Source organism: Equus asinus, chromosome 6 (genome assembly GCF_041296235.1).
Source record: "Equus asinus isolate D_3611 breed Donkey chromosome 6, EquAss-T2T_v2, whole genome shotgun sequence".
In the NCBI taxonomy this organism is placed as follows: Eukaryota; Metazoa; Chordata; class Mammalia; order Perissodactyla; family Equidae; genus Equus; species Equus asinus.
Genome location: NC_091795.1, coordinates 70,304,356 through 70,328,870, shown reverse-complemented (window position 1 = coordinate 70,328,870; position 24,515 = coordinate 70,304,356). Strand labels below are relative to the sequence as shown.

Genomic DNA, 24,515 nt, shown 5'->3' with positions numbered 1-24,515 from the left:
ATACAACTGTTTGAGAAATAAAAGTTCAGTTCAAATTGAGCACTTACTATATGCTAGGCAATGTGCTATAGAGGAGGTATATATGGTAGTAAATAAAAGACATAAATAAAACCCTCTAAGGGAGTTTACAGGGCTCACAAAGTGTCTGTGTATGGCTTAGTCATGAAAATTTAGAGCTGACAGTATCTTGGGTCATCTAACCCCATAGTTTCATTTATAGATGAGGAAACTGAAATCTAAGAAGGTAAAGGACTTCCAAAGTCATAAAGCTGGTAGGAGCACAGCCGGTGGTGTGCAGGAGCCAGCTTAAAGCAGTTTAAAAAAGCCTGTTGTTAAGTATATATACACATGTAACAAAGTATTTCATTCTGCAGTATAGATAGAAGGCTTAAAATGCAAATAACCAGTTGTCACAAACTGGGTGTAGCTCTTTAGGACTGAATTTTTATGCGGCCAAATGTTTTCCTTCATACTATAATAACAATTGGTGTTTATATTAGCTCTTTGTAAATTTACAGAGGACTTTAACTGGCAAAATCTAATTTAATCCACTCAAGCCACATTAATATAGTCAGCCAATCATTCAATGAGCGAAGGTTACAGGAAGGATTATTTGGAATGAAGACAATAAGAAACAATATACTTCAGGGATTATACGGAACTCAAATCCCAGGTAGTCAGGGGAAAGCTGATTAACTTTTGATGTTTTCTACATTGTGGTTTGACAGTCCTCTAATTCTGTTTTTGTAAATCTCCCTGGGTGTTCAACTTGCAGGAACTCAACATTTACCACCTTGTACCATTTTTCAAGATTACAGACCGGAAAAAATTCTGAACTATACCAGATGCCCACTAAGTACGTGACCAGAAATCCGTGGTGAAAGCGAGTCTTTTGCACTTTTCCAATTGGGGTGGGGTAGGGTGGGGTGGGGTAGGGTGGGGTGGGAGGGCGTTTATAGAGAGTGGTCGGTTAGGCAGAGTTCAACCAATCTCGTGCTTTACTTTCCGGCTTCAGCATCTGCAGGACTGTACCACGGACACCTCCCAAAGAAGCTTAATTGCCTTACACAGGCCAAACAAACAAGAAATACCTTGGCTCTGTCGCTCTTCTCCAAGGTACTTTGACCTCACACTTCCAGAGCTTTACGATTTACCCAAAGAGTTCCTGTGCTTTGAATCCATGAAAAAAGTGTATTACCATGTCTACTCTCAACATGGAGCTGGCACTAGCCTTTTCCTCTTCAAAAAAAAATTGAAATGTCCATCGTGGCAGTGGAGAGGGGTGGCTCTGGCGAAGAAGAAATATTATCATTACACAAAAGTCTCAGCCCCTGCTCGCACCCTGCACCCGGCGTTTACCACTCCAGATCCCGCGACTCTCAGACCTCTAGGTGTGTCCAAGGCCAAGGACTACAAAACAGAGAATTCTGGGAAGGAAGTGACGACATGACGCAAAGCATGCTGGACTCGGGCGGGCTCCGCTCTAGGAACTCTTTCCCGACGGCGTGCTTGCTGGGTCCCGGTTGCCACTAGGAGTTGTAACTGGTGTCTGTCTCTTTTGGCAGGATTAAAGGTTGGGTACCACCTGGTTTGCCTACAGCTCTAAGTATCATGGGGCTGTAGGCTAGGCCAGGGAAGCTGAGCTCCAGAGCCTTAGCTGTTGCGCTCTTATTTATGCATCCTCCAAACCAATTTTAAGAGGAAATTGTCACAGATCCGGGGGCTTCTCCTTGGAGAGATCCGGCGGAGACACAGAGCCAGAGAGCGACTGGGTGGGTATCAGAGTTTTTTTTTGTTTTTTCGCTCCCCCCCCCCCCCCCCCCCCCCCCCCCCCAGTTTTGCCTGAAAGTGTTGTGGAGTTAGCTTCTTTGATGAAGGAGAGCAGATTTAAAGGGTTTAAGCATCTGCAGACCGGCGTTCAAAGCCAGCATGAAGGCGATCTGGGATGGGATTCGGAGGCAGAGTAGGAGTATACCAGATGAGTTACCCCAGACTGGGCCCCGCGGCGACTCTGTGTCCCCTTAGCTTTTAGAATGAATAGTGAATATTAACTATTTTCCTGACACGGAATTTAAAGCAAATCACAGATGTTCTCTACTTCTAGGATGGAAATTGGAGGTAAGACGTTTGCTTAGGTGGGACATATGTAATAACCCGAACTGGTGGTTGTTTTAAATCTAGCCAGCTGGCAGCCATGAATGAATGGATGAAGAAAGGCCCTTTAGAATGGCAAGATTACACTTACAAAGAAGTCAGAGTGACAGCCAGTGAGAAGGAGTATAAAGGATGGGTTTTAACCACAGACCCAGTTTCTGCCAAGTGAGTATGGGTTCTGCTTCCCTGAAATCATGACACCTCTGTGCTTCCTATGTGTTATATCCAGACTAAGAAAGCAGATGGTTGAAAGGCTAATTATTCCCACGTAAGAATTTTACTACTTTTGAATCTTAACTGCTGTTCTAACTATTGATTACCTAGCTTGTAGAAATGAAACACTTCTTTTCTTACTGGAAAATTTCAAACGTATACAGATATAAAGAGAAGAGTATAGCAAACACGTTACCCTCCCTTCCAAATATTTTAAAGCAAACATCATATAATTTTGTTCATAAATACTTCAATATATCTCTTCATAGATAAGGACTCTTTAATAAGTGTAAACCACAATACCATTGTAACACCTAACAAAAGTAATAATAACTTTAATATTAGCTAATTCCTAGTCGGAGTTCAGATTTGTGTGATTGTTTCAAAAGTATCTTTTTATATTGTTTTATCAGTTTGGTTGATATGTTTCTTAAGTATCTTTAACTGCACTTCCTCTTTTTAGTTTTACATGTTGTTTATTTGTTGAAGAAACAGAGTCATTTGTCTTAGAGAATTTAACACATTCTGGATTTAGCTCATTGCATTATCATAGTGTAGTTTAATATGTTCTTTTATCTTGCATATATCCTATAAATTGGTAGTTGGTTCTAGAGGTTGAATTAGGAACAGATTTACATTTTGCAAGATTACTTTAAAGGTGGTGATGCACACTTTTTATTTTGGAATGGTTTTAGATTTACAGAAAAGTTGCAAGGAAAGTACATAGAGTACCCATATACCCATCCTCCCCTAATGTTAGTAGCATCTTACATAACCATGGTACATTTGTTAAAACTAAGAATTTACGATAACTAAACTGCGGTCATTTGGATTTTACCAGTTTTTCCACTAATGGCCTTTTTTTGTTCAGGATCCAATCCAGGATCCCACATTATGTTTAATCCTCATGTCTCCTTAGTCTCCTCTGATCTGTGACAGGTTTTCAGTCTTTCCTTGTTTTTCATGACCTTGACACTTGTGAAGAGTACTGGTGAGGTATTTTGTAGAATGTTTCTCAATTTGGGTTTGTGTGATGTTGTCTCATAAATAGGCTGGGGTTATAGGTTTTTGAGAGAGTAGCACAGAAGTGAAATTCCCATCACATCATATCATGTGTCATATATCATATTTTATGTAGGATGTTTGCATTTATATTCAGGACTGAGATTAACTTACAGTTTTATTTTTTAATTCTGTCTTTCTCTGCGTTTGTTGTCAAGGTTATATTAGCCTCATTAAATGAGTTAAGGCACAGTCCCCCTTTTATAGGCTTTAGAAGAATTTGATTAGATTACAATGTTTGATCCTTGCAAATTTTATAGAACTTGCTAATAGGATTGTCAGGGCCTTTTCCTCCCTCCATGGGAAGATTTTAAACTAGTTATTCAGTTTTGATTAAGAGTACAAGACTATTTACATTCTCACTTTTTTTTGTCTGTGAATCAGTGTAGAAATTTATATTTTCTAGGAAATTTTCTGTTTCAAGTTTCAAAATTATTGGCATTAATTGTTTTTAATATTTTATATTGTTAATCTTTGCTGCCTTGTTCCTAATATTATTTATATGTGCCTTCTTTCTCTTTTTATTAATCTTGCTTGAGTTTTATGAATTTTATTTTTTTTCGAAGAACCAATTTTTGGCTTTGATGATCGTCTTATTGACTCTTGTTTTCTATTTCATTAATTTTGTGCTTTGTTATTTTCTTTGCAAGAGGAGTTATTCAGTGGTTCTTTTTCTTATTGAGTTCATAACAGTTTACATCATTTTGAAATTTCAGTTGTACATTACTTCTCTTGTTTTTTTTTTCTTTAAAGATTGGCACCTGAGCTGACAACCATTGCCAATCTTTTTTTTTTTTTTCTGCTTTATCTCCCCAAACCCCCCCGTACATAGTTGTATATCTTAGTTGTGGGTCCTTCTAGTTGTGGCATGTGGGACGCTGCCTCAACGTGACCTACGAGCAGTGCCATGTCCGCGGGCAGGATCCGAACCCTGGGCCACTGCAGCAGAGCGCGCGAACTTAACCACTCAGCCACGGGGCCGGCCCCTGTACATTACTTCTTGACTGTCACCACATAAGTGCTCCCCTTCACCCCTAGTGCCCACCGCCTATCCCCTTTCCCCTGGTAACCACTGAACTGTTTTCTTTGTCCATGTGTTTGTTTATATTCCACATATGAGTGAAATCATATGTTTGTTTTTCTCAGTCTGGCTTATTTCACTTAGCATAATACCCTCCAGGTCCATCCATGTTCTTGCAAATGGGATGATTTTGTCCTTTTTTTATGGCTGAGTAGTATTCCATTGTGTATATATATATACCACATCTTCTTTATCTAATCATTGGTCACTGGGCACTTGGATTGTTTCCTTGTCTTGTCTATTGTGAATAGTGCTGCAATGAACAGAGGGGTACATATGTCACTTTGGATTGTTGACTTCAAGCTGTTTGGGCAGATACCCAGTAGTGGGATAGCTGCGTCATATGCTATTTCTATTTTTAGTTTTTTGAGGAATCTCCACACTGTTTTCCATACTGGCTTCACCAGTTTGCGTTCCCACCAGGAGTGTATGAGGGTTCCCCTCTCTCCACACCCTCGCCAACATTTTTTATTTTTAGTCTTAGTGATTATAGCTATTTTAACAAGTATAAGGTGCTATTTTAGTGTAGTTTTGATTTGCATTTCCCTGATTAGTGATATTGAACATCTTTTCAGGTGTTTATTGGTCATCTGTTTATCTTCTTTGGAAAAGTGTCTGTTCATATCTTTTGCCCATTTTTTGATTGGGCTGTTTGTTTTTTTTGTTTTTCAATTGTGTGAGTTCCTTATATATTATGCAGATTAACCCCTTGTTGGAAATGTGATTTGCAAATATTTTCTCCCAATTGGTGGATTGTCTTTTTGTTTTGATCCTAGTTCTTTTGCTTGCAGAAGCTCTTTAGTCTGATGAAGTCCCATTGTTTATTTTTTCTTTTGTTTCCCTTGTCTGAGAAGACATGGTATTGGAAAAGATCCTTTTCAGTTCAATGTCATAGAGTGTACTAGCTATATTATCTTCCAGGAGTTTTATGGTTTCAGGACTTATCTTCAAGTCTTTGATCCGTTTTGAGTTTATTTTTGTGTATGGCGTGAGATGATCTACTTTAATTCTTTTGCAAATGGTTGTCCAGATTTCCCAACACCATTTAGTGAAGAGGCTATCTTTCCTCCATTGTATGTTCTTGGCACCTTTGTTGAAGATTAGCTGTCCATTGAGGTGCAGTTTTATTTCTGGGCTTTCAGTTCTGGTCCATTGATCTGTGTGCCTGTTTTTGTACCAGTACCATGCTGTTTTGATTACTATGGCTTTGTAGTACATTTTGAAGTCAGGGATTGTGATGCCTCTGGCTTTGTTCTTTTTTCTCAGGATTGCCTTAGAAATTTGGGGTCTTTGGTTGCCCTGTGTGAATTTTAGGATTCTTTGTTCTATCTTCGTGAAGAATGTCATTGGGATTCTGATTGCGATTGCATTGAATCTGTAGATTGCTTTGGGTAGTATGGACATTTTAACTATGTTTATTCTTCCAATCCATGAGCATAGAATCTCTTTCCGTCTCTTCATGTCATCATCTGTTTCTTTCAATAATGTCTTGTAGTTTTCATTGTATAAGTCCTTCACCTCCTTGGTTAAATTTTTTCCTAGATAGTTTATTCTTTTAGTTGTGATTGTAAATGGAATTATATTCTTGAGTTCTCCTTCTGTAAGTTCGTTATTACAGTATAGAAATGCAACTGACTTTTGTAAGTTGATTTTGTACTCTGCACCTTTACTCTAGTTGTTAATTATTTCTGATAGTTTTCCAATGGATTCTTTAGGGTTTTCTATATATAAGATCATGTCGTCTGCAAACAGTGAGAGTTTCGCTTCTTCACTCCCTGTTTGGTTTCCTTTTATTCCTTTCTCTTGCCGAATTGCTCTGGCCAAAACCTCCAGTACTATGCTGAATAAGAGTGGGGATAGTGGGCATCCTTGTCTTGTTGCTGTTCTCAGAGGGATGGTGTTCAGTTTTTCCCCATTGAATATTACGTTGGCTGGGGGTTTGTCATATATGGCCTTTATTATGTTGAGGCAATTTCCTTCTATCCCCATTTTGTTAAGAGTTTTTATCATAAATGGCTGTTGGATCTTGTCAAATGCTTTCTCTGCATCTGTTGAGATGATTTTGTGATTTTTATTCCTCAGTTAATGTGGTATATCACATCGATTGATTTGCAGATGTTGAACCATCCCTGTGTCCCAGGTATAAATCTCACTTGATCATGATGTATTTTCTTATTGATGTATTGCTGTATTCGTGTTGCCAATATTTTCTTGAGGATTTTTCCATCTATGTTCGTCAGCAATATTGGCCTGTAGTTTTCTTTTTTTGTGTTGTCCTTGTCAGGCTTTGGTATTACAATGATGTTGGCCTCATAGAATGTGTTAGGAAGCATTCCATCTTCCCTAATTTTTTGGAATAGCTTGAGAAGGATAGGTATTAAATCCTCTCTGAAAGTTTGGTAGAATTCTCCAGGGAAGCCTTCTGGTCCTGGGCTTTTATTTTTTGGGGATGCTTTTGATTACTGTTTCAATCTCATTACTTGTGATTGATCTATTCAGATTATCTCTTTCTTCTTGATTCAGCTTTGGGAGGTTGTAAGAGTCTAAGAATTTATCCATTTCCTCTACATTGTCTATTTTGTTGGCATATAGTTTTTTTGTAGTATTCTCTCATAATCCATTGTATTTCTGTGGTATCCATTGTTATTTTTCCTCTTTCATTTTTAATTTTATTTATCTGAGCTGTCTCTTTTTTCTTTGTAAGTCTGGCTAGAAGTTTGTCAATTTTGTTTTTCTTCTAAAAAAACCCAGCTCTTTGTTTCGTTGATCCTTTCTACTGCCTTTTTTGTTTCAATAGCGTTTATTTCTGCTCTGATTTTTATTATTTCTCTCCTTCTGACTTTGGGCTTTGTTTGTTCATCTTTTTCTAATTCAGTTAGGTATAGTTTGAGATTGCTTATTTGGGATATTTCTTGTTTGTTAAGGTGAGCCTGTATTGTGGTGAATTTCCCTCTTAATATGGCTTCTGCTGCATCTCATGAGGGTTGGTATAGTGTATTTTCATTTTCATTTGTCTCCAGATATTTTTTGATTTCTCCTTTAATTTCTTCACTGATCCGTTGTTTGTTCAGTAGCATGTTGTTTAGTCTCCACATGTTTGTCCCTTTCTCTGCTTTTTTCTTGTAATTAATTTCTAGCTTTATAGCATTGTGATTGGAAAAGATGCTTGTTATTATTTCAATCTTAAATTTATTGAGGCTTGCCTTGTTTCCCAACATATGGTCTATCCTTGAGAATGTTCCCTGCACACTTGAGAAGAATGTGTATTCTGCTGTTTTTGGATGGTGTGTTCTATATATGTCTATTAAGTCCAACTGGTCTAGCTTTTCATTTAACTCCACTGTCTTCTTGTTGATTTTCTGTCTGGATGATCTAGCCATTGATGTGAGTGGAGCATTGAGGTCTCCTACTATTATTGTGTTGCTATTACTATCTCCTTTCAGGTTTGTTAATAGTTACTTTATGTACTTTGGTGCTCCTGTGTTGGGTGCATAGATATTTATAGGTGTTGTGTCTTCTTGGTGGAATGTCCCTTTGATCATTATATACTGCCCCTCTTTGTCTCTCTTTACCTGTCTCATCTTGAAGTCTACTCTGTCTGATGTAAGTATTGTGACAACTGCTTTCTTTTGTTTGCCATTAGCTTGGAGTATCATCTTCCACCCCTTCACTCTGAGCCTATGTTTGTCATTTGAGCTGAGATGTGTTTCCTGAAGGCAGCATATTGTTAGGTCTTGTTCTTTAATCCATCTTGCCACTCTGTGTCTTTTTATTGGAGAATTCAAACCATTTACTTTTAGGATGATTATCGATATATGAGGGCTTAATGCTGCCGTTTTAAAACTAGTTTTCTGGTTCTCCTGCATTTCCTTTGTTTCTTGTCCTGTGTGTTTCAGTCTACCAATTGAGTTATGTAGTTTGTTTTTTTTTAAAGATTGGCACCTGAGCTAACATCTGTTGCCAATCTTCTTTTTTTTGTCTTCTTCTTCTTCTCCCCAAAGCCCCCCAGTACTTAGTTGTATATATTTTAGTTGTGGGTCCTTCTAGTTGTGGCGTGTGGGACACCACCTCAGCATGGCCTGATGAGCAGTGCCATGTCTGTTCCCAGGATCTGAACCACTGAAACACTGGGCCACTGAAGCAGAACTCGCGAACTTAACCACTCGGCCATTGGGCTGGCCCCTGAGTTATGTAGTTTTTTATGTTGTGCTTCTTTGTTTTCTCCTTATTTATTATTTGTGTCCCTGTTCTGATTATTTGCTTAGCGGTGATCATGAAGTTTATATTCAAAATCTCATAGATAAGATAGTCCATTTTCTGATGGCCTCTTAATTCCTTAGACTAAACTGATTCAGTCTCTTTCCTCTTTCCCTCCTAAGTGTTTTTCTCACATCTTATTCCATCTTGTGTTGTGAGTTTGTGGTTAAAATGACAAGATTATCTTTGTTTTTGGTGTTCTCTTCTTTATCTTTAATGTTTTACTTGAGTGTTTGCTAACCTCTTCTGATGTATAGCTACAATTTTTGGATTTTTTTCTACCTATTTATCTCCTTACTCCATGCATTGTAACCCCTTTCTCTCTTTTTTTTTCAGGTATTAGGGCCTTTTTGAGGATTTCTTGTAGGGGATGGGTCTTGTGGCTACGAACTCCCTTAGCATTTGTTTATCTGGGAAAGTTTTTATTTCTCCATCATATCTGAAGGATATTATCACCAGATAGAGTATTCTTGGCTGAAAGTTTTTGTCCTTCAGAGACTTCAAAGATTTGAATATGTCATTCCAGTCTGTCCTAGCCTGTAAGGCTTCTGCAGAGAAATCCGCTGAAAACCTGATAGGGGTTCCTTTGTAGGTTATTTTGTTCTGCCTTGCTGCCCTTAGTATTTTTTCTTTGTTATTCACTTTTGCCAGTTTCACTGCTATATGCCTTGCAGTAGGTCTTTTTACATTGATATATTTAGGAGATCTGATAACTTCTTCCACATGGATTTCCATTTCCTTCCCTAGATTTGGGAAGTTCTCTGCTATTATTTACTTGAGCAAGCCTTCTACTCTGTTCTCCTTCTCTTCTCCCTCTGGAATACCTATAATTCTTATGTTGCATTTCCTAATTGAGTCAGATATTTCTCGGAGACTGTTTTCATTTCTTTTTAGTCTGAGTTCTCTCTCCTCCTCTATCTGGATCATTTCCATGTCTATCCTCGATTATGTTGATTCACTCCTTTATGATGTCCTCTTGAGCATTCAGGGAATCATATTTTGTTTTATCTCATTGATTGTATCTTTCATCTCCAATATTTCCAATTGATTCTTCTTTAGTTTCAATCTCTTTTGTGAAGTAGCTCCTGAACTCGTTGAATTGTTTCTCTACATTCTCTTTTAACTCGTTGAGTTTTTTGATGATAGCTATTTTGAATTCTCTGTCATTTAGATTACATATTTCTGTGTCTTCAGGACTGATTTCTGGGTACTTGTCATTTTCTCTCTGGTCTGGAGAGTTGATATAATTTTTGATACTGCCAGAGGGCGTGGCTTTGTTCTTTCACATCCTGGTATTATTTGGTCGTAGTTACCACCTATCACCGCTGTGTGGGGGTCAAGAGCTGTGTATTCTGAGTGCTCTGTGGTCCACCAGGATCCCAGGTGCTGGGTGGGTAGGGGGGAGGGCTGCTTTCTCCTGTGAGCTCATGGGGTTTTCTCGCTCTGCCCACACTATCTGCTCTCCTGGGGTGTTGGCTTGATGAGGTCATCCCTGCATTAGCTTTCACCTCTGTAGGGGCTTTCCCCTAGGCTGCAGGGGACCTTGGGGATCTTTGATGTTCCCATGAAAGAGCATCCCCTCCCCACTTCATACCCTCTTGGAGGCTGTGTGCAGTCCTGGATCGCAGTCTTTTGGGGAGGCAACAAAGTTTTCTCTTACCCCATTCCATCTCCTCCATAGGGGGCTCCAGCCTCTCTGCCCTCTGATGTGTGGCTGCGTGGGTCTCTCAGACATCTTTTGTGTTGTGTGGATGTCCTCTGTTGAAGTATGAAGGTCTTTTTACATGGTGGAGGGGAGAGATCGTCAGGAGAACTCACTCCACCATGATGCCTACATCACTCCTCCTCAGTTATTGTTTTTTAACTCTAAAAGTTAAATCTGTACCCTGTCTTCTTTTCTAATACACAGTTAGGGCATTCATAACTCTTTAAAGAAATGTTTTAACTGCATCTCACAATGATTAGCTTTAGGCTGGACAAAAAGGTTAGATGTTAGTACCCTCAGTGAATGCTTATTGAACAGGTAAAACATTTGGTGGTGAGAGGATTAAATTTAAATGGGGCAGAATGTTCCCTATTATTCTGGTGACCTGCTTTGATTGATGATGCCTCTCATGCCATTGCTTCTTCCATAGTTTTATGGGCCTTTAGGTTTTTCTTTTGCAAATCTGCTCTGAACTTACTTTTCCTCCAAAGTATTGTCCTCGTGAACTTCCTTGAAGATGGCAGCATGTCTGTGACCGGAATTATGGGACATGCTGTGCAGGCTGTTGAAACTATGAATGAAGGAGACCACAGAGTGAGAGAGAAGCTGATGCACTTGTTCACGTCTGGGGACTGCGAGGCGTACAGCCCTGAGGATCTGGAAAAGAGAAAGAACAGCCTAAAGAAATGGCTCGAGAAGAACCACATCCCCATCACTGAACAGGGAGATTCACAAAGAACTCTCTGTGTGGCTGGGGTCCTGACTATAGACCCACCGTATGGTCCAGAAAATTGCAGCAGTTCTAATGAGATCATTCTGTCTCGTGTTCAGGATCTTATTCAAGGACATCTTGCAGCTTCCCAGTGAGAGGCCGAGAACTGTGGATGCACTGACTGAAATAAGACTTCATTTTTTTTCTTTCATAAAATGTTTTGAATGTTAAGTTCATCATATTATAGGATTTTTAAAGGCACATGAATGTGTGTGTGAGTTTTAATTCTTTGTTGTTTTGGTAAAATCAAAGATGTGGATTATTAATGATAATAAATAGGTGAACTGTGGCAAAGAGAACATCACGTACAACAAAATTAGCACCGGGACGTTAGAATAGTAAGAGTCTCTTCCTTTGATAAGGATATACTTCCATTTTTGTTAGGTAAGAAGTGTATTTGTAAAAAATGCAACATGTTAGATTCAATATAAAATGTCTTGTTATGTCCCTTGCACTAACTATATGGGTCTGTTTTAAATGTTTATCTTTTCTTTTTTTTAAGGTATAATGAAGAAATACTTTTTGAATCAGAATATATTCCTTTTTTTTTGGTTGAAACTTGAAAGTTTTGACTATCGATAAAAATCTTAACACGTAAGTCTTATAACTCTCAATAGCTTTAAAGTGAGCACTGGCTGATATCTTTGAGGAAAAAGTAAATGTGACAGGTATTCTGCTGCTGAACTCAACCCGATTCCTTTGCCTGATGGATTCAGCCCAGGCCTCTGGCTCAGGATGCTCTCTGCCTATAGTCGCTATCCCCTGGTGCAGGCTTCACTGAGGGGAGAGAATGTGGGAAGCGTGCTTCGCTACGCCTGGCCTCTCCCTGTGGAAGCCAGTCACAGGCCAGGACTCTGTATGGAGGTTCCTGGCCTAGAAAGGACCACAGATTGTTGGTTTGGGGGTCTTTTCAGGGGCATGTCTAGAGTGACACCAAGGTTCCTACATCAGATTAGACCCCACGCTCCTGACTCCTTAGGCTAGAGGTCAGCAAACTTGGGGCCCTTGGGACAAATCCAGCCTGCTGCCTCCGTTTGATAGTTTGATTGGAACACAGTCACACCTGCTGGTTCACGTAGTGTCTGTGGCTGCCTTTGAGCCATAATGGCAGAGTTGAGTATTGCGACAGAAACTGTATGGCTTCTATTTACAGAAGAATATGGCCCTTTATGAAAACGTGTGCCCTAGGAGATCCTTGAAGTAGCCAGGGGTCAGGGCAGACTTTCCAAGGCAGTTTGACCTGGACGGGCCCCTGAGGCTGCTGTAGGGTTAACCTCGCTCTCACTGCTCCCTGGTCTGTCGGCAGGAGATTGAGCTCTTTTTATCAGCTCTCCTGTATGTCCCTTGTCACCCATACAAAAAGAATCGACACCATTTGGAAGAAATCCTTCACAATATTCAGGTTTCAGGGGGTAGTTTGATAACATAGCGAAGTTACTTTCCTGCGTAGTCATCTAGTAACAGAATGCAGCCCCGTGCCTGTTGCACTTTAGCAAGCATCAGAATCGCTGGAGAGCTTGTTCAAACAGATTGCTGGGCCCTACTCCCAGTCGAGTCAGTAGGTCTGGGTTGGAGCCCAGGAATTTGCTTTTCTAACAAACTCCCAGATGATGGTGGTGCTGCCTGTCCCAGACCACACTTGCAAGAGCAGTTTAGAAACTTTAGGGGGGCAGAAAGTCCTTCCCTCACAACTTCAAAGTTTCATGATCCCAAAAGTGACCCTAGTGCACAGACTTTCTCCTTCTGGCTGTGGCTCTCCAGGCTCTCCCGTTCAAACCCCGGAATGTCTTCAGAAAGCAAATAGGGGAAGGGGAATAAGAACAAATTAAATTTAGTGTGGGAATGATTCTGACAAAATGAGTGAGGCTTTGAGAGGAGAGAAGCCACATGGGAAATTATCCCCAGGGTCAGTCGGCCTTGAGCCTTGGCTGGGGTACAGGTGCATTCGTGTTGACAGATTTATTTGCTGTCAGACTAATGAGCAGGGGACAGAGACTGTTTCTTGGCAACTGAGTCCTCTGATTGTTGAAACGATTTGCCTGCAAACAAAAGCTGAGTGCTGGGAAGGGTAAATGATGCAGCTCTGCCATGGAAACCAGCCTGCTTAGGGAGTTGCCGCAGCCAGTTCGTCAGCTGAGATTCTTCCCAGGAGTTTAACTCACCTGTTTCAAATCCCTCCTCTGGTTCCAGATTCCCAGGGGGAGATTCCTCCCCAGAGCTGACTCTGCCCGCGGCCAGGTGAAGGTGGTAGCCGGGGCAGTCTTTGAACACAGTTGGTACCTAGAATGCTCCTTTTCAAAGCAAAAGGTTGTCATGACTCACTGAGTATTTTTTGGTCCTTCTAGAGCAAAGTTTCCAACCTTTACATATTTAACGTATACAACTTGATGAGTTTGGAGGTAAGTATACATCCGTGAAACCATCAGCACAATCTATGCCATAAACAAATCTGTCACCACCAAAAATTTTCTCCTGCCTTCTCTTTTATTAATTATTATTATTATACATTGGTTTTTATTGTTCAGACAAGATTACATTAAAGGATTTTTCTTTTATTGAAAAATTATTCTGGTACTCATACATGCTTTTTACTTTTGCATATTACTTTATAATCCTTTAGAAGTTTTTACATAATTTTGGGGCTGGCCCCAGGGCCGAGTGGTTAAGTTCACGCGCTCTGCTGCAGGCAGCCCAGTGTTTCGTTGGTTCGAATCCTGGGCGCGGACATGGTACTGCTCATCAAACCACGCTGAGGCGGCGTCCCACATACCACAACTAGAAGGACCCACAACGAAGAATATACAACTATGTACTGGGGGGCTTTGGGGAGAAAAAGAAAAAAAAATCTTTTAAAAAAAAGTTTTTACATAATTTTAATCAATGTATATAGTTTTTTCTTTTTCTGGAGTTTTCATAATGTTAATATTGAAGACAATATTCTGCTGTGTTGATGAACCACAGCTTATTAAAACATTCTCCTAAATTTTGACATTTGTTGTTCTTCCTTTTACTAGCATAGATTATGTTGCGAAGAATATACCTTCATGAATACCTGTTTATGGCTGTTATCAAAGACTGTTTAAGTACCTAGAAATGAAAGTACTCTGTCAAAGAGTATGAGCACATGTAGGTTTTTCCTTGTATTTATTTTTAAATGGTTTGTGCTGCTTTACGTTGACAAGAGCAATAAGTAAGTGTGCAGTTGTCCCTTGGTATCCAGTATCTGTGGGGGATTGGTTCCAGGACCTCCTGCAGGTACCAAAATCCGAGGATGCTCAAGTCCCTTATATAAAATGGCTGTAGGATTTGCATATAACCTGCACACATTCTCTTGTATACTTTATCAAGTATATAAATTAGGTATTTATAATACCTAATACAATGTAAATACTATGTAAATAGTTCTTATACTGTATTGTTTAGGAAGTAAATGGCAAGAAAAAAGGTCTGTACATGTTCAGTACAGATGCAACCATCGTAGGCCTTTCTATCTGCGGTTGGTTGAATTGGCAGATGCAGAACCCACAGATACAGAGGGCCAGCTGTGTATACAAATGTCATCAGAGTATTTTGTTTAATTTTTGCTACTGAACATAAAATGGTGTTTTAAGGTTGCTTTAATTTGTATTTATTTATTAGCATTCTCCCCCCCCCCGCATATTTATTTCCAGTATGGGAACTGATTCGTATCTTCATTTTAAAAAAATCTTCATTTTCAAGAAATCATTTCCCCCATATTCTCATCATCTTGTCATACCTGTTTCTTTGTGTTTCTATCTAATTTTTACTAAACAGATATATCTGTTAATAAACACTGTATAGCATACATGCACTGCTTTTAGCTTATTTGACATAATTTCAGATTTACAGAAAATTTGCAAGAACAAGACAAAGAATTCCTGTATATCCTTCACCCAGCAAGTGTTAGCATTTTACCACATTTGCATTTTCTGTGTTTGTGTAGGAGTGTGTGTTCATTTTTTTTCCTTGAACTATTTGAGAGTAAATCATGGACAGAATGGAAAAATGAGGACATTCTGTTCACTACAGTACAGTGATCAAAATCAGGAAATTAACATTGTTACAGTAATTGATTTAATACATACCTTATCCATATTTCACCTATTGTCTCAATTTCCTTTATAGCAAACCAAAACAAAACAAAAAAATACGATTTTTTAAAATTTGGGTTATATATTTCATTCAGTTGTTAGGTCCCTTTGGTTTCCTTTAATCTGGACTAGTTCCTCAGTCTTTCTTTGACTTTCATGACATTGACGTTTTTAAATACAGGCCAGCTATTTTGTGGAATAACTCTCAATTTGGGTTTCTCTGATGTTTCTTTATGATTCAGTTGGGTCTGCATTTTTTGGAGGAATACCCTGGAAGCTACAGTGTGTGCTTCTTGGTACATCATGTCAGGATGTACATGTCTCAGTACGTCACATCGCATGATGTTGATTTGTCTCATTTCTAGTGATATTAGCTGTGACCACTTGGTTAAGGTGGTGTCTGTCAGGTTTCTCCACTGTAAAGTTGTCATTTTCCTTTCTGTAATTAAAAGTATCTTCACACATATTTTTACAAAGAGCTTTATTTAGTATTAACATATCAAAATTAATCCACTTTAAGTGTATAATTCAGTGATTTTTAGTACATTTATGGAGTTGTGCAGCCACCATCCTTTTTTTTTTTTTAACATCATCCCCACAAGATCCCTTATCCCATTTGCAGTCAATTCCCTTTTCTACCCTCAGCCGCAGGCAACCACCAGTCTACTTTCTGTATCCATAGATTTGATTTTTCTATGCATTTCATAGAAATGCAATCATACAATATGTGGTCTTTGTGTCTGGCTTCTTTCACTTAGCATAATGTTTTTGAAGTTCATGTTGTAGCATGTTATCAGTGGTTCCTTTTTTTTACTGAATAATATTCCATTATGAAATGCTTCATTTTGTTTATTCATTCATCAGTTGATGGATATTTGGATTGTTTCCAGTTTTTGGCCATTATGAATGATGATGCTATGAACAATTGTGACACGTCTTTGTGTGGACATATATTTTCATTTCTCTTGGGTGAAATACCTAGGAGTGGAGTTGCTGGATTATATGATAAATTTATATTTAACTTTTTAGGAAACTGTCAAACTACTTTCCAATGTGGCTGCACCATTTTACATTCCATCAGCAATGTATGTATGAGGGTTCCAGTTTCTCTGCATCCTAACCAGCATTTGTTACTGGATGTGGTTCTGTTGGTTATGAAGTAGTATCTTGTGTGTGTGGTTTTTTTTTTTTTTTTTGAAGAATATTAGCCCTGAGCTAACTGCTGCCAATCCTCCTCTTTTTGCTGAGGAAGACTGGCCCTGAGCTAACATTCGTGCCCATCTCCCTCTACTTTATATGTGGGATGCCTACCACAACATGGCTTGCCAAGCGGTGCCATGTCCGCACCCGGGATCCGAACTGGTGAACCCTGGGCCACCGAGAAGCAGAACGAGCTTGCTTAACCGCTGTGCCACTGGGCTGGCCCCTATGCACTATTTTGAATTAATTTTAGTGTATGGAGTGAGGTAAGGGTCTAAGTTCATCTTTTTGCATGAAGATATCCAATTATTCCAGTACAATTTGTTGAAAAGACTTTTCTTTCTCCATTAAACTGTCTTGAGACATTTGTTGAAAATCAGTTGATCATATATTGTGAGAGTTTATTTCTGGGCTCACAGGTGTGTGCCACTGATCTATATGTCTGGCCTTATGTTAGCAACACATTGTATTAATTACTATAGCTGTACAGTAAGATTTGATATCTATAAGTGTAAGTCCTCCAACTTTGCTTATTTTAAAGATTGTTTGACTATTCTGCCTCATTTGTATTTCCATATAAATTTTGGATGAGACTGTCAGTTTCTGAAAAAAATGCCTGTGGGATTTTGATAGGGATTATGTTGAATCTATAGATCAACTTGAGAGTTGTCATCTTAATAATATTGAGTCTTCCATTCCATGAACTAGAATGTCTCTTCATTTGTTTAGATCTTCAATTTTCTTACAACAGTGTTTTACAGTTTTCAAAGCACGTCTTATACTTCTTTTGTTAAATTTATTCTTAGGTACTTTTTCATGCTATAGTGACTGGAATTTTTTTTTTTTTTTAAAGATTTTATTTTTTCCTTTTTCTCCCCAAAGCCCCCCCCGGTACATAGTTGTGTATTCTTCGTTGTGGGTTCTTCTAGTTGTGGCATGTGGGACGCTGCCTCAGCGTGGTCTGATGAGCAGTGCCATGTCCGCGCCCAGGATTCGAACCAAGGAAACACTGGGCCGCCTGCAGCGGAGCGCGTGAACTTAACCACTCGGCCACGGGGCCAGCCCCTGGAATTGTTTTCTTAATCTTATTTTTGAATTGATTGCTAGTATATAGAAATAGTTGGTTTTTGTATATTGATCTTGTATCCCATGGCCTTGCTGAACTCATTTATTATACACACGCTTTTGAGTTCCTCTTTCTTTACTTAACAATACCCAAATACATTTTTTTTTTTTGAGGAAGATTAGCCCTGAGCTAACATCTGCCAATCCTCCTCTTTTTGCTGAGGAAGACTGGCCCTGAGCTAACATATGTGCCCATCCTCCTCCACTTTATATGTGGCACGCCTACCACAGCATGGCTTGCCAAGTGGTGCCATGTCCGCACCCGGGATCCAAACCGGTGAACCCTGGGCCGCCGATGCGGAACATGTGCACTTAACCACTGCACCACTAGGCCAGCCCCTCAAATACATTTTGAGAATGAGTAGGTCATAAATTTATTCCCTACAGCTTCTTCTTTATTAATATGCAGAAGTTGCTCACAGGGTTTAAAGAAGTACACGTAATTGTTGAATGAGAGGAGAGTGTTAAAAAGCAGCATTAAGAGACTTGGTGGAAGCCAGTAGCAGCCTTATTTTAATTTCAACATACAGGCATCCAGTCTCTGTAGAACCTTCAGAGGCTCCTGCCCGGGGTAAATTATGTTCCTAACTGAATTTATTGAAATAAAGTAAACTTTATTTCTCTGTTGTCCTGTTTCTCCTGTGTCCCTGTTTATCTTTGTATCCTCAGTTCATAGGGTGACTGGCACATAGCACCTGCTTAAAATAAGTTGGTTATATTGATATTATGAGCATAAATGTGGGAAAAATTTCTGCAACCCCAATTTGGGTCTCAAACTAGCCATGTAGCACACATTAGTTATAAACTGGACAATCGGCCTAATCTTGTTAACTAATCAGATTGCATGCTTCAATTAATCCAGTCTTAGTCATGCTTACTGTAGAAAAGGATGGTATAAAGATTTATGGGCTACAAATAATGGGGACAGCTTGAGTTTAAATGGGAAAGTGCACAGGTGAATTTCAGAGACAGAAGGGCAGCCTTAACAGAAACATCTATAATTATAGATTGTTTTGTGCTGGGTCTGTAATCAGTGGATTAGTTTCCTCCTCGTATGGGATAGTCCCTTGGTGCCCACTGTATAGCATGGCCCCTGATTTGTAAAGACATCTGTCTTCTAAAGGGCATAACACATCTTTGACATTCAGTCTGGTAATCGTACTAATAATAAAATCCTAAAAAAAATAGACTTTTTCCAGTTCAAATTATAGGAGAAGGAGCCTAGAAATTAGAGTTCCTACTTAGGCTTCTTGTTAAATTTAAACATTTTACAGTCGTATACCTATAGAAATATATACTCCCATCCTCCCTTTTTTTAACCCTATTTGTGTTTTAGCATATTGGCCAAAGTCTACTAGGCTGGACTCTGTTCAGATAACACAAAGGTAAGGTAAGTGTGTGTGTGTGTTTTAAATACTTCAATGTGGACCTAACTGTGAGAACTGGAGTTTTGCAGTGGAAAGTGTTAGCAGTGTTAGTGTCACATACAAGTTGTATCTTCAAAAAGCATGTTTTAACTTATTTTTGCATTTTCAAAATAAGTGATTTTTTAAAAAACAAAACAAAATTTAACGGTAGAAGATATTTTTGAAGTAAAGATATCCCTACCCATCTGTGCATGGCTTTTCCCCTTTGTACATATAATTTCCTCAAATTCTTAAGTGCTTTGTACTTTGGTAACAAAATGATGTCTCACAAGCTCATATGCACACAGTATATGTTTATTAGAGTTGATTTGGTAGAGATTTTGCTTTCATTAGTCCAAATATATTTACATTTTCAGAGACAACTATGGGCATCACTTTTATCTGACTAATAACTAAGCTAGACTTTGTAAGTGGTTACCTATCTCATTTTGTTCAAACAGGTTTTCTGTGCCTTGGCACTGCTGACATTTTGGACTGGATAATTTTTTGTTGGGGGCTATCTTGTACATCGTAGGATGTTTAGAAGCATCCCTTGCTTCTAACCACCAGATGCCAGGAGTGCATCCTCCCCACCCCTCCCGCCAGTTGTGACAACATCTCCAGATATTGCCAAATGTCCCCTGGTGGGCAAAACTGCCCCCAGTTGAGAACCACTGGTTTAAAACAAACAAAATCTACCTTTTCTCCTGTGAGGGAACTTCTTTATAGTGAACTTCTTTGTACATGATAAGGTCCTGTATTTATTATAGTTAATCAACCTCTGTGGACAACTAAAGTCTTATTTGAAAGGTTAACAGACACTTTTGTTAAGATACATTTGAAACCCACGGATGGAATGAGGCAAAACTTATTAAAAGGGGACTCTCAGGAAATAAGTGAGTTTTTTGGGCTAAGTTATCCTGTCTTGAATTATTGTAGAAGAAAACTGGCCATGGACAATTTCTTCTTTATAAAATAAGTTCATTCAACGTGGAAGGAAAATTAACTCCTTCAGGCAATTTCAGTAAAACCTAGGTTTGAGGAGGTAGCAGTGACTGCTTTTTCTGCATAAGGAATAATAATAATAAAACCCTCACTGTTTGAATTGCTTCTATTGAAAATGTTTATTAAATAAGGTATTCTACCATATTTAGCAATGTTGTGTTTGTAATATGTCAGGGTCATCATCCTAAACACTGATTCTCTTGTTGGCAGTTAGGGGATTGGGCTGAATTTCCAAGGCCACCCCTTGGAAGTTACTTTTTCAAACAAATCCGTCAAACTGGCTTTTGTCACCACTTGTTTCTTTCCTAAAAAGTTGAAATAGAGGTGAAAAGATCCAGTCAATTGATTCTAAGCCATCCTCCTCATAGCTATCTCACTGGGGCACTGTGTTCTAGCTTATTTACTCAGTTAGCTGGGTTAGAACTGACTCAGGAATAGACCTGGGGCTGGCAAAGAGTAGACCAAAGGACTAGACGAAATTGGGCGCAGATGGGGCAGAGCCCAAACTGTCTGTGGGAACAAGTTCATGTTTGGGTTGCAGTCCTGTATGCTTAGGAAATGTCGATTCCACTCGTTCCTGAAGGTTCATATATAGTGCACGAGTGATTCTCCCAAAGAACTCTTTGTCTGCTCTTTGATAAAACAAATTATTAAAACATCTAAGATTTTAAAGCACCTTAAGGATTAGTGATGGGCTACAAATCCTATTTAAGACCAATCTCTTTGCTATATTGTTTTGGACTTGAATTGGCAAGAAAAAAACTCTCTCCCTATTAAGGATTCATCATGGTTAATCGTTCAGTCATTGCATAGTTTCATGTTTGTGAGACTGAAAGACATGGAAGAAGGCTGTCACTCTGGAACAGTCTGAAACTATTGCTGTGACAATAAATTGTATTAAGTGTTTCTGTGTTGTTTCTGCTTGAGGCACTCTGTACTGTGAGCACTCAAATATTGACTGACACAGATTCATGATCATGATCTAACTTCTGAAAACAACGGCTCAGCTTGTGTTAATTAACTAGTTAAACATTTTAATCAAACTTTCCCCCTGCCTTTGGGGGAAAATAAGCCTAGGAATTATGCTTATTTCTAGCTTGATTTAGGAGGAAAGAGCCAGCCTATGCCTAGGCTTGTTCAAGCATAATAACGGCAGTGTGAGCATATTCGGCTGTCCTCAGGAATACATTATTTATGTGGCAACTGGGTGACACCCACAAGACACCCTCAGAGGGTGAAGCCCAAGCTCTCCAGCTCTCAGCCCAGCAACTAAGAGAACACAACACAGAGTGCGGCCCCCAGAAAGCCAGCCTGGGCTACCTCGAAAACCACACCCTTTGTCCTAATTTGCTTACATTTGCTGTATTTTAATTTTACAAAGTACTTTCACAAGGTCTTTATTTTATGGAAACCTCTTAGGGACATATTCAAACCACTGCCTAGAAAGGAAAAAGAACATTACCATATGCCTACCGATGCACAGGCTGTGTACTTTCATGGATTATTTAAACCTGCTCAGATAATAGAATGGGAGGATAAAGACCAAAGTTCATTACTTGTCAGGGAGTTTGAGTTGTAAGATTCAGATATGGAACTCAAGGAGGACCCATGACCACCTCTATAAGAATGTTTAGCTATTCTCATTTCTTGAGAACTTCCCAGTTAAACATAGTACAAAACAGTAGTGTAGACTAATTTCGTAGCAAGTACTTTATTAATATCGTTCCCTAGCTAGATTCCAGTCAAAGTAAAAGAAATATTTAAGAAACCATTTACAGAGTTCTCCCATAAAATTAACATTGTGCTGTCCATCTTGATGGGGCTTACAAATCCAGTTTCACCTTGAAATACTGTACTGCAGTGTGATCTTTAATCGCAAAGGAGTAATCCTATTCCATTTCTTATTTCATAATTTTAACGATGAGCTTAAGTTTAGCTTTTAGGGTGAGGATTTTCTTATTCAATGCCTTCAGTTAAGGCTTCCCAATCTTTTTCACATTCTGGTACATCTATGAAAGGATAGGATTTGTGCATTTGTATGTGGCTGCAAATAACCAGCCCAAGAATGACTTCCCTGAAGGGAGCAATTTCTCAGCACTCTGAAGGAAAGTTTTGTTGTTAACTACAGGCCTACCTCATTTTAGTGTGCTTCGCAGATATTATGTTTTTTTACAAGACCCTCCACCAGCAAGATGATTACGACTCGCTGAAGGATCAGATGATGGTTAGCATGTTTTAGCAATAAAGTATTTTTTAATTAAGGTATGTACATTGTTTTTTTAGACATAATGCTATTGGCACACTAATAGATTACTGTATAGTTAAAACATAACTTTTATATACACTGGAAACCAAAAAACTCGTGTGACTTGCTTTATTGCGATATTTGCTTTATCGTGGTGGCCTGGAACTGAACCTGCAGTACCTCCAAGGTCTGCCTGTACCTCTAAGCTGTCTGCTTTGCTGCAAACTTATGTTAAAAGCTGCAGGTCAGCTTGGGCAGATGGCTCTAGCTAGGGCAGCATGAGCTCTACTATAGCACCGAGAGTCAAAACTGGTTTGAAAAAACGTTAGAGGTTTAGTGCAGTTTTCTCCTTCCTTTCACCTAAGTGTCCCAGCCTAATCAGTTCTGTTATGTGAGCCAGGTTTCAATAGCAAGTCGGAACTTGAATACTGTGGGTGCTATGCATATGTATGCTTTTTATTTAAAGTGATGATGTGAATGAATGCCTTTTAAAAATACTGCTTAGAGTCTAAGCTTGTCAAGTGCACTGAAGCTTAAATACACTTGATGACAATCATTTTGGACAGTCTAGGAGGCTTCCAGAAAACTTAACTAGAACACCTTGAAAAGTGAACACCCTTCACGGAGGTGGTTTGTTGATTATTTTGAATTCTATCTATACTACGGAACCTGTAGTGACTCTCTACCTGAGGGCTAGACAAACACAAGAATATTTTTTCCACTCAGTTCTTTGGGATTTTTCCTGGCCACGCTGACAAATGTCCAGGGAATACGTAAACGTATTCATAGTCTTTCAAAATGCTAGATAGAGCCCCATTAACCTAAGTGGTTGTTGAAAATAAGCAATTCTCATGGAAGGTCATTTTTATGACTGTAAATCTGATGCTGCCATGGCAACCTTTTCTACCTCAACTGTGCCAACTCTGCTCTGAGAGGACCATTAAGATCCGCCTTTGGGTAACGTGAAATGTGGCCATTAGATCTTGGTGAGTTCATAAGAGAGTGTAAAGATTCCTAAATGGAAAACCTAGAAGAGAATGAAGACACCCACATTCTTCTGCTTTTAAGAATAAGAGTGTTATGGATAAGACCAGCTCTTATTTTAATAAGAAATAAGAGCTCATTAAGTTTGTTTTTTCAGGCTGAACTTTAATGAGTAAAAATAAAAATCCCTCACAAATCATTTACTCAGTAGCCAATAGCCTAAAATGAAATTTTAATTTTTCTTGCTCACGTGATTTTTTTTTTCCTTCTCTGTTCTGACTTCTCTCAGTCGAGCCTTTAAAAGACAGGAAAAACTGTCGGTATTTCTCCTCATGCCCCTATCTCACCCAGTAAAAAGTAGGAGAAAAATAATACATAGATTACAACAGAATTGTACCAAACATTCACCTTCATGTTATCAAGTGAATTTCAATCATTCCAAGACAGTCACAGAAAAAAAAAGACAGGCAAGCTGGTTTATAGACTGTCTCCTGTTGACACTCCAAATTGTGCTGGGAGTGCCCACTGTGTTGTTAGAAACACTCAATCTTGAAAATTTCCCTAAGGGTCTGCGGTGCCTCGGCTGACTCAGCAGTGCACGCCCTGGGCTCCTCCCGGGCCAGCCCCAGCACAGGGTGTTGTAGGTGGAGGTAGAGGGGCTGCTGTTATTTCCCAGGTGAGCAAGAAGCAGGTGAGCAGCAAGCACTCTCCTAAGGCTGGTCTTTATTGTGTGGTGACAAGTTTCACAATCATGCTGATGATCCGAGATCCTCGAGGACACGTACACAGATCTATGCTTGGGTTTTTTATCTTATCCTGGAGGAGCTGGTCAAGTTCGCAACGAAGTTCCTTTACTAATTCAGCCACCTAAAATGAAAGTTGCATTGTAAGCAGTGTTAAAAGTGCCTCTAAAATTTCTTGATGGAACTATAGGAACATTCACTCACTGTCAGCTCTGTAATACATTCAATGGGGTCAACTATAAAAAAAAAGCCGCCTCTATCACATCTCACTTAAAGAAAAGATTCATTCTGGAAGTGTGGCTTTTATGTAGTGTTCTTCATATCAAAGCTTGGTCAACTTTTACAATTTGTTCCAAGAGGAGAAGCAGGAAAATGGAGAACTTAAAATGGTGGATACTAAACAAACAAACAAACAAACAAAATCTCTCTAGCTTTGGAATACATTTTATGC

General features: G+C 39.1%; 2 protein-coding genes across 6 annotated transcripts in view; one reads left to right on the top strand and one right to left on the bottom strand.

The window, feature by feature from the left end:
• Positions 1-1,440: 1,440 nt before the first annotated feature.
• Positions 1,441-11,445, top strand: GEMIN6 (gem nuclear organelle associated protein 6). Of its 2 annotated transcripts, none has more exons than XM_014832942.3 (3): positions 1,441-1,772; positions 2,186-2,319; positions 10,964-11,445. In XM_014832942.3, the coding sequence occupies exons 2-3, from the start codon at positions 2,195-2,197 to the stop codon at positions 11,337-11,339; spliced, it is 501 nt and encodes a 166-aa protein (XP_014688428.1). In that variant the 5' UTR covers positions 1,441-1,772; positions 2,186-2,194; the 3' UTR covers positions 11,340-11,445. The 2 variants fall into 2 exon arrangements, with proteins under 2 accessions (XP_014688428.1, XP_014688427.1); XM_014832941.3 differs by having other exon boundaries at positions 2,182-2,319.
• Positions 11,446-21,784: 10,339 nt separating this feature from the next.
• Positions 21,785-24,515, bottom strand: part of DHX57 (DExH-box helicase 57) — a 51,620-nt gene continuing 48,889 nt past the window's right edge. For all 4 annotated transcript variants that reach the window (XM_070512213.1, XM_070512210.1, XM_070512211.1 and 1 more), the window contains one exon: positions 21,785-24,188. In XM_070512213.1, coding sequence (XP_070368314.1) covers positions 24,045-24,188 — 144 coding nt within the window. In that variant the 3' untranslated portion in view covers positions 21,785-24,044. The remainder of the gene's footprint in view (positions 24,189-24,515) is intronic.

Coding starts and splice junctions, on each gene's coding strand:
- GEMIN6 (XM_014832942.3), top strand. CDS start 2,195: ATGAATGAATGGATGAAGAAAGGCCCTTTAGAATGGCAAGATTACACT. Junction 2,320..10,963: donor ACAGACCCAGTTTCTGCCAA/GTGAGTATGGGT, acceptor TTTCCTCCAAAG/TATTGTCCTCGTGAACTTCC.